Source organism: Berghia stephanieae, chromosome 9, assembly GCF_034508935.2.
Source record: "Berghia stephanieae isolate SIO BIC M18660-M18661 chromosome 9, UCSD_Bste_1.3, whole genome shotgun sequence".
NCBI classification, from domain to species: Eukaryota; Metazoa; Mollusca; class Gastropoda; order Nudibranchia; family Aeolidiidae; genus Berghia; species Berghia stephanieae.
Window position 1 is genome coordinate 24,445,392 of NC_088368.1, and position 10,220 is coordinate 24,455,611.

Here is a 10,220-nt window from a genome sequence, read left to right on the forward strand (position 1 = left end):
CAGGACATGAAGCCTGTTTAGCGATATTACATTTTGTTTGCGACAGAGACGATGCTTTTAACGGTCAAGTATTTAAAGTATACATGAGTTCAGTGAGTGAATGTGAATTAAGAACGCAAATATGCGGCGAGTGAGGCTCGAACCCAAGACCTTCCAATCCGAATAGGATTGTCATACCATAAGATAACGTATTTGCATTTAAAGATATTTCTGCTCCTTGCTTTATTTTTTTTATTTTTTATTTTTTTTTTTATGTCTTTGTAAAAAAAAAAAGCATAATCTTGGGACATGCAAGGTTAATTTTTACGCTCAAAAATAGTCCAAATTATTTTTTCATTAAATTGTTCTCAGATTGCCAATCGGGACATCGCCGATAATAATGGGCAGCGTGGCTCACCGGTACAGTCTTTGCTTCGTACCCGAAATGTAACGAGTTCGACTACCCGCCGTTGCGCTGTGCGGCCTTGAGCAAGTCAAATCGCCTTACCTCAATTTGCGGCGCTGCACTGCTGCTGACGCCTGGGTTATTCCAGTCATCCCTTGGAATAGACCCTTGAGACAAATTTCAACTATGGGATGAATAAAGGTAATTTTTATTTATCTATTTATTTATTTATTTATTTATTTATTTATTTATTTATTCATTTATTTTTATCAGGAGAGTTGGCCGCTATTGATCTATCTACCAATCAAACGTCCACTCTGTTCTCCTTTACGCAGCAGAAACTTGGAGAATGAACAAGAAGATAAAAATCTAAAATCTAAAATTGAGCTTTATATAGCGTAATTTACACTAAATGTGCTCAAAGCGCTTTACAATGGGTCCCTGGTCAACAGCAAATTTAACATGTAGGACGGGATATGACGCCTGTCAACGATATTACAATTTTTCGGACAAAGACAACGCTGTTAACGGACAGGTACTCATTTTACACCTGAGTACGATGAGAGAATGTGAGTAAAAAGCCTTTTCCAAGGACTCAACTATTCCGATCCGAAAGCGTGTCATACCATTATACCACATAAGATAGAGAGTCCCCTCAGAAAGCTTGAACGAAGATGCCTCTGCAGAATCCTGAAACTTGTTTGGCAACAGCATAATATTACCAACGAAGACATCTCCAGGCACGCAAGAAAAAAAACAACATTGTAAATGAAGGCGAGCACAGACGATGGAAATGGCTTGGTAACGTTCTAAGAATGAAAAAGTCCAGACTGCCTTACACGGCACCAAGATGGTCCCCATCGGGAAAGAGGTAGAGAGGCAGACCATAATTTGGACTCCTGGAAGAGGGCAGTTGAGGAGGATATATATAAAGGCTGGAAAGACATGGAATGAGCTGAGCTGGCTGGCCCCAGGACAGAGATGCATGGAGGAACTTTGTCGGCGTCTTATGTTCCACTAAGGAACCAAGGGGATAAATGAGTAAGTAAGTAAGGAAGTAAGTAAGTAAGCAAGTAAGTAAGTAAGTGAGTAAGTTGGTCGCTCTGCAATACTAAAAACCTACAGGTTGGTCCCTCGTTCCTTCCATGTAGTTCGCTATAAAGTCTATGAGTTCCTTTCCCCTTTTCCGAAATTCTTTGTGAGTTATATCCACAGTTGGCAGAGAATGGTCTGGCCCTGTCGCCTTCTTTTTCTTCTTCTTCTTCTTGGCACTGTTGACCGAAAGTCGCTGCTGGTTTTGAGAAGAGGGAATAAAATAATCAAATGAATTGTTGGGAGCAATTTTTTTTAAAGCTGAAAACACACACACACACACACACACACACACACAACACACACATTTACACCCACACACGAAAACCATCCATCCACTCCAGATAGTGTTGTCAGAGACTTCATCTGATTCTTTCGATGAATATCCCCACACTACCCAACTACACGACATACACGCACACAGACACACAAACATAAACACACACACACACACACACACTACGCATCATACACGCCACACTCCTAAACAGCCATACAACCACACCCACACCCACACACACACCACACCGACACAATCACAGACACATACACACACACACACACACACTATTCACCCATACATGCCACACTCCGACACACCCATACAACCACAACCACACCCACACACACCACACACCGACACAATCACACACCCACACACACACACATACACACTAACTACGCATCATACACGCCACATTCCTACACACCCGCACAACCACACCCACACACAAAACACACCAACACAGTCACACACCCACACAACCATATCTCCCTACCACTCCTGACAGTGTTATCAGTCTTCATCTGATAAATTGAATGACGAATCCTTCTAAACATATCCTCACACCCCATACACACATACACACACCAACACAGGACCCACACATCAACACATCCACACACACACACACACACACACACATACACATACTGACAAATCCCCACACATACACCCCCCCCCCCCCCCCCCCCCCCCCCCCCCCACACACACACACACACATATATATATGGTTTTTTTTTTTTTTGTTTTTTTTTTTTTTTAATGGTTTTACGGCACTTGCAAGACATTTAAGTTATATCAGCGCCAGTATAAAGGAAGAATATGGGATAATAAAAAGTTATAGAATTACAATTAAAGGACCCAAGAGAAAGTAAGACAAAGGGGAATGGGAACAAATAGGGATCAGATATAGATTCCAAGAGCATACCACCAATGTACTTAGTTTGAGATCAGCTATAAGTCTCATCCGGACACAAGCACAAAATCCAACAAAGAGGAATACACTCAAATGCTTACATTATACATTAAAAATAACAAATATAATAATACATAACAGAGAAATGATTTACAAGGGGAAAACAATATCATCTCCCAAAACAATAACTATGCATTTGACTGTTTCCCTCCCAGCCAGGACTCCGACGAGGGCCATGAAAAAAACAAGTAATCTCATTCCAAGACAAAAACAGAAAGCATGTTGGATAACAGATATAAAGCGATAGAAGACACATTATGTACCTCCCTGCCCACTATGGGAGGTCAGGATTCCCACCCAGTCACATATATATATATATATATATATATATATATAATATATATATATATATATATATATATATATATATATATATATATATATACCCAAATATCTTCACATCCACACACCCACACACTCTTACCTTTCCTTCATTCCTGACAATATTATCAAAGTCCTTATCAAATTTACATGCCCACAGACCGAGAATCCCACATCCACATCCACATCCACATTCATGATTACAGGTACCACACTTCACACCAGCTTCCCACTCCCTCCAGCCTTGACATTGCTATCAGAGTCTCTATTTATTTCATTAGAAGACGAATCCTTCTAAACAAATCCCCATATTCACACACAACACACAGATACACACAGTACAGACCGATGTTTGAGCCACACTCAAACATACCCACACCCACATCCAATCCCACACCCACTCCAAACCCACACCCACACACCCACACAACCTTACCATACCGCCACTCTTGACGGTGTTATCAGAGTTCTCATCTAATTCACTGGATGACGAATCCTTCTCAACAATCTCCCACACCAACCAACTCCACACACGACCCCACACAAACTAAACTCCCCGCCCCCTCCCCCTCCACACACACACACACACACAATACACACCACACACCCACACAACATTACCACACCACCACTCCTGACGGTGTTATCGGAGTCTTCATCTGATTCACTGGATGACGAATCCTTCTAAACAATTTCCCACACCAGCCACCTCCTCCCACGACCCCACACAAACTACGCTCCCCGCCACCTCCCCCTCCACACACACACACACACACACACACAATACACACCACACACCCACACAACCTTACCAAACCGCCACTCCTGGGGGTGTTATCGGAGTCCTCATCTGATTCATTGGATGACGAATCCTTCTCCTCGGAGAAAAAATCCTCTATCGTAGCCGGATACTCCACCAACATCTTGCTGCTGTCAATGATAAGATGGAAATATTGACAAATCAGTTGATTGACTGATTGATGGTATGAAATTGATTGACCGATTTAATGTCATCTATTTAATATATATTTGGCTAATTGATGGATAAAATGATTATTTGTTTGTTTTTAAGGGTTTTACGGCACTTTCAACACATTTAGGTCATACCAGCGCTAGTAAAAAGGAAGAAAATTGGATAGTGAAAAGATTCTAGATGGACAATTAAAAGGGCTTGAGGAAAAATTAAGACAAAGGGGGGTGGTTCAAATAGGGAACAGCTGTATATTCCAAGAGCACACCATCAATGTACTTAGTTTGAAATCACCTTAATGTCTCACCCAGACACCAGCACAAGATCCCACTGAGAGGAACACACTCAAATGCTTACATAATACATTCAAAATAATAAATATAACAGTACATATAAGAGAGATGATTTACAAGGAAAAAAAAATCATCTCCCAGGACAATAATTATGGATTTGACTGTTTCCCTCCCCGCCAAGAACCACGGCTAAGGCCAGGGCAAAACCAAGACAAAGACAGAAAGCAAATTGGAAAACAGATATATGGGGATATAAGACACAGTAAGTGCCACCCTTCCCACTATGGGAGGCCAGGAACCCCACCCATGATAAAATGATTAATATATTGATTGGATGATTGACTGATTAAGCAAATAGCTTTTTAATTAATTTTTTTTATTGATGGAATGATTTACTAGGTGATTGATAGATTGGTCGATTGATTCAATGAATGATTAGTTGAATTAGTTTTCAGTAACCCAAGACAATATTATACAAAGATAAAGTGAGAAATGAACGAATTCGAAGGTTGACTGAAGTGAATAATGTATCAATAAAGATGAGAGAAGATAGATTGAAATGGTTCGGACATGTAAAGAGACGAGAGAGGATGTGTGCGGGAAGGAAAGTGTTGGACTTACAATAAATAGCAGGAAAGAGGAAATAGGGACGCACAAAGACTAGATAGTGGGATAAGGTCAAGGATGATATGAAAGAACTGGGCCTGGAGGAAGATGACGCTCTGAAGCGAGATGCATGGAGCGGAGATGTGGCATTCATTATGGCAACCCTGCAAAAGGCGGTATAAGCTGAAAGCAGAAGAAGAAGAAGAAGAAGAAGAAGAAGAAGAAGAAGAAGAAGAAGAAGAAGAAGAAGAAGAAGAAGAAGAAACATCCAAGTCCAAAAACAATATATTGATAGGTGAAAAGAGCTGCCAGTGTGAGCAAAGTTCTTTTAAATAAATGGATATGTGTAAATTTGTAATCAGTGTCGTAGTTCAACACTTCAAAACATTACAGTTTACATGATAAAATTACTGTTGTACTTTATCTATAAAGAATGTCTGCTTGTGTGTATTGTGATTGATTGGTGGTGGTGGTGTCTGTGGGATGGTGGTGGTGATGATGATGATGATGATGATGATGATGATGATGATGATGATGATGATGATGATGATGATGATGATGATGATGATGATAATGATGATGATGATGTGTATTTTTTCCCTTAAAGATAACGCAATTTTCATTAATATTAATGAACCCTTATTGAAGAAAAGTTTCATAAATTCTCTAAAAATTGAAAATTTATAGGATTCAGTTCGGGTCGTTAAGCAGTTGTCATCAAACTGAAAACCTCTCATTGTTGCCGTCATCATTTTAATCATACTAGTCTTTGCATCTCAGGTCGGTTTAGCAATTTTAGTGATTGTTCACAAAAGGAGTTCTTTAAAAATATTAATTTTAAAAAGGGGAAAAGTCATAAATTTGTCTTAACTCTCTCTTTCTAGTTCATTTGAATGGAACATGGAAATGAACAAATTTGCTCGATTTTTAATAATGGTGAACTGCAACTCTCTCTCTCTCTCTAGTTCATATGAATGGAACATGGAAATTAACAAATTTGCTAGATTTTTAATAATGGTAAATTGTAACTCTCTTTCTAGTTCATATGAATGGAACAGCATGGAAATTAACAAATTTGCTCGATTTTTAATAATGGTGAACTGTAACTCTCTCTCTAATTCATATGAATGGAACATGGAAATGAACAAATTTGCTAGATTATTAATAATGGTAAATTGTAAATCTCTTTCTAGTTCATATGAATGGAACAGCATGGAAATTAACAAATTTGCTCGATTTTTAATAATGACGAACTGTAACTCTCTCTCTCTCTCTCTCTCTCTCCCTCTCTCTCTCTCTCTCTCTCTCTCTCTCTCTCTCTTTCTCTAGTTCATATGAATGGAACATGGAAATGAACAAATTTGCTATATTTTTAATAATGGTAAATTGTAACTCTCTTTCTAGTTCATATGAATGGAACAGCATGGAAATTAACAAATTTGCTCGATTTTTAATAATGGTGAACTGTAACTCTCTCTCTCTAATTCATATGAATGGAACATGGAAATGAACAAATTTGCTAGATTTTTAATAATGGTAAATTGTAAATCTCTTTCTAGTTCATATGAATGGAACAGCATGGAAATTAACAAATTTGCTCGATTTTTAATAATGGTGAACTGTAACTCTCTCTCTAGTTCATATGAATGGAACATGGAAATGAACAAATTTGCTAGATTTTTAATAATGGTAAATTGTAAATCTCTTTCTAGTTCATATGAATGGAACAGCATGGAAATTAACAAATTTGCTCGATTTTTAATAATGGTGAACTGTAACTCTCTCTCTTTGTTCATATGAATGGAACATGGAAATGAACAAATTTGCTAGATTTTTAATAATGGTAAATTGTAAATCTCTTTCTAGTTCATATGAATGGAACAGCATGGAAATTAACAAATTTGCTCGATTGTTAATAATGATGAACTGTAACTCTCTCTCTCTCTCTCTCTCTCTCTCTCTCTCTCTCCCTCCCTCTCTCTCTCTCTCTCTCTCTCTCTCTCTATTTCATTTGAATGGAAAATGGATTTTTTTTGCTCGATTTTAAATCATGATGAACTGGAGAGAATTAAGATAATATTTCAGAGGACTTTATGGTGGAGTTAAATTGACTTTCGGGGGTCACGATGGATCAATTGTCTGAGTACTTTTCTCTCTGATCCCAATGGGATTCAACAGTTGTGACGTCATTTCCATCTTAATGACGCAGAGTAACTTAGTAACTGGTTCTAAACTATCGGGACAGTGTGGCGGACGCCCTTATGAAATACTTCTCCGACTAGCATAAACGTGAATTCAGAGGAGAAAAACATTATAAATCTGATCATGTTTTGACTTTTATACATTCTGGTCACATAACATGTGAAAAAGTTCTAGTCAGTATGAAGAATAAAAAGTACAGATTTTCTTTGTTTAGAACCAAGCTGCTCGTTGTTAGGCGGACGTGACATCAGACTATTGAATCCTATTAGTCTCTAGCCAGCAGCAGCATTTAACATGTGTAAGGATAAAATGGGACACTTGTAATGCTATATTTTATGGGTTGTTTTTTTTTTCAACAGAGGCAATGCTGTTAACGACCAGATAGTCTCTTTTTTTTACACCTGAGCACGGTAAGGGAATGAGAGCAAATAATATCATAGACTTTTTCAAAGGACTCAACTATGCGCTGCTCAAAGCGGGACTTGAACCCTGGACTTTACGTTTCAAGCGTAAGTATTATACCAGAAAACCACATAACTAGACTATTAATAAATAAGATATTAACTTAACTTAAGAAGCAGATATAATCTGACAATCAAACTTAAGTATGTGCTCGATTTCACATTCTTGCAATGGAGTATGATTTAGCGTTGGGGAGGCCTTCCGAAAGCTCCTCGTGCTGGCATTTCTTTCAATCCGTCCTACCATACCTAATAGGAAAAACAAATACCCTCGCACCTTTACAAAGACATGACTAACCCTAATAGAAAAAACCCCATAGGACTGCTTTCAAAATGGCGAAGAAAAACCAAAATAATGGTCGTATTAGGAAAGTTTATACATACACTAATCTATCAAGGTTTGTTCTAGAGTTTTTAAAAATGTTACTGTATATTGACAAATGAAATAAATAAACGCATGACAAAAGATCCACTGTGAAAATACAAATTGAAAGAAATGCCAGCACGAGGAGCTTTCGGAAGGCCTTCCAAGACGAAAATCCAAAAGAACATTGGAGCATGATCCTGTGATGCAAAAAAAAAAATCAGTCTTTCCCTCTGCGATAAGAATCTGAAACAACCTGTTTCGGATGCTACAGACCCAAGAAGCCTCCAAAAGTTTTAGAGAATTGTTTCCTTTTGTTTTACAGATTAGTAACATCAGTGAAAATGAAAATAGTTTAATCCATGTTGATGTCAATTATAGAATGATTCTCCATAAAGGGGGCTACTATATGAGGATGAGGATGAGGAGGAGGAGGAGGAGGAGGAGGAGGAGGAGGAGGAAGAGGAGGAGGAGAAGAGGTAGAAGAAGAAGAAGAAGAAGAAGAAGAAGAAGAAGAAGAAGAAGAAGAAGAAGAAGAAGAAGAAGAAGAAGAAGAAGAAGAAGAAGAAGAAGAAGAAGAAGAAGAAGAAGAAGAAGAAGAAGAAGAACAGCAACAACAGCAACAACAATGATACCCTAACAATTAATGTTATCAGACGTGTAAATTGTAAATAAAGATGCATCGTCTCTGGGAGGCCTTCCGGAAGCTCCTATATTCCCCCAGTATTCTTTTTTTTTATAAAATGTTCTAGCAGAAGGTTTGGGAGGGGGAAACTTTTTCTTTTTAAAAAAGACTCCCCCCCCCCCCCAAACCCACTACTAGAACATTATATTTTTTTTTAAATACTTAAGATGTAGGAGCTTTCGGAAAGCATCCCTCGTCTCTAACTCAAACTCAGAGAATATTTCCGTTTCCACCATTCCTACCTTCCGCCCCCGAGGTTATTAGATGATGAGGCCATATTTGAAAACTGCAAGAAAACGTATCCTTGGTACGGATTATATAAAAGCCTGTATTTATAAAGCAAAACAAAACAACGATGTTACTTTACAGTCTGTCCAGAAACGCCCAATTGCAATGGCGTCGTTCCATTCTTGTTCCAAACTAAAAATATTTTGCATTCAATATTAGCCGGAAATCATGTTTGCATTGGATTAAACATTTGACAGATTATTAAAGTGTGAAATCAAATTGTTGTCGATTGTTGATTATGCACACCTGAAATTGATGTATTTATCACGTGAATAGTGACACCACCATGCATACGACATTTCAAAAGTCGAATTTTTCACGACGTGTTTTCGCACATTCTGCTCCCTTTGTGTGGAACGCTCTTTCAGCAGACACCAGACACCATAATTCTCTGTCCTCCTTCGAAGCCTCTTTTTGAAGACAGAGTACTTCCTCTCAGCTTTCTGTGAGTGATTAAATTGATTTTATTGAATGATATATTATATGATCGCATGTGCATGTATAACAGCTTCCGAGTACTTTTGGTGGAAAGTGACGTTATAGAAATGATGCATTATTATTATTATTATTATTATTATTATTATTATTATTATTATTATTATTATTATTATTATTATTATTATTATTATTATTATTATTATTATTATTATTATTATAAGACAAGATCAAGTTGCCATTTTCATGCTTCGCTACGGACATAATCGTCTCCGACACAACATGTTCAAAGAAGAAGAAGATGAAGAAGTAGTAGTAGTAGTAGAAGAAGAAGAAGAAGAAGAAGAAGAAGAAGAAGAAGAAGAAGAAGAAGAAGAAGAAGAAGAAGAAGAAGAAGAAGAAGAAGAAGAAGAAGAAGAAGAAGAAGAAGAAGAAGAAGAAGAAGAAGAAGAAGAAGAAGAAGAAGAAGAAGAAGAAGATTTATTTAAGGATGTAACTTTCAAAGCACGCTGGGTCACACCCAGATAAAATATGAGTTAACAGTTAACACTCTCAATCAAGCAGTCTTTTGGACTCCAAAGAATCAGCAGTGTCACTAAGCTGCTATAAGCTGTGGACTATAAAAAAAAAAGAAACTTATAAACAAAAATGAATATACCAGCTAAAAATAAATGCCAAAACACGAACGTTTTGGGTTCAAAACTCTTCTTCAGCCAACAACAAAAACAGTAAAAACATTATTTCATTACTTCAAAAAACTAGTAGACGCCGGAGAAGTATCTGGATTTTGGAGGGGGGGGGGTTGTTGGCTGTAGAAGAGTCTTGGGCCCGAAATGTTATGTGTTTGGTATTTTGTTCT

At 37.7% G+C, this 10,220-nt stretch overlaps 1 protein-coding gene across 1 annotated transcript in view; it reads right to left on the reverse strand.

Annotated features, from left to right (window-relative positions):
* The window catches only part of LOC144979328 (aromatic-L-amino-acid decarboxylase-like), a 34,176-nt gene extending 25,140 nt beyond the window's left edge, over window positions 1–9,036 (reverse strand). The window contains exons 1-3 of the mRNA XM_078925962.1: window positions 8,881–9,036; window positions 3,870–3,987; window positions 1,509–1,676 (exon numbers count right to left, since the gene is read on the reverse strand). Coding sequence (XP_078782088.1) covers window positions 1,509–1,676; window positions 3,870–3,987; window positions 8,881–8,915 — 321 coding nt within the window. The 5' untranslated portion in view covers window positions 8,916–9,036. The remainder of the gene's footprint in view (window positions 1–1,508; window positions 1,677–3,869; window positions 3,988–8,880) is intronic.
* Window positions 9,037–10,220: the final 1,184 nt, after the last annotated feature.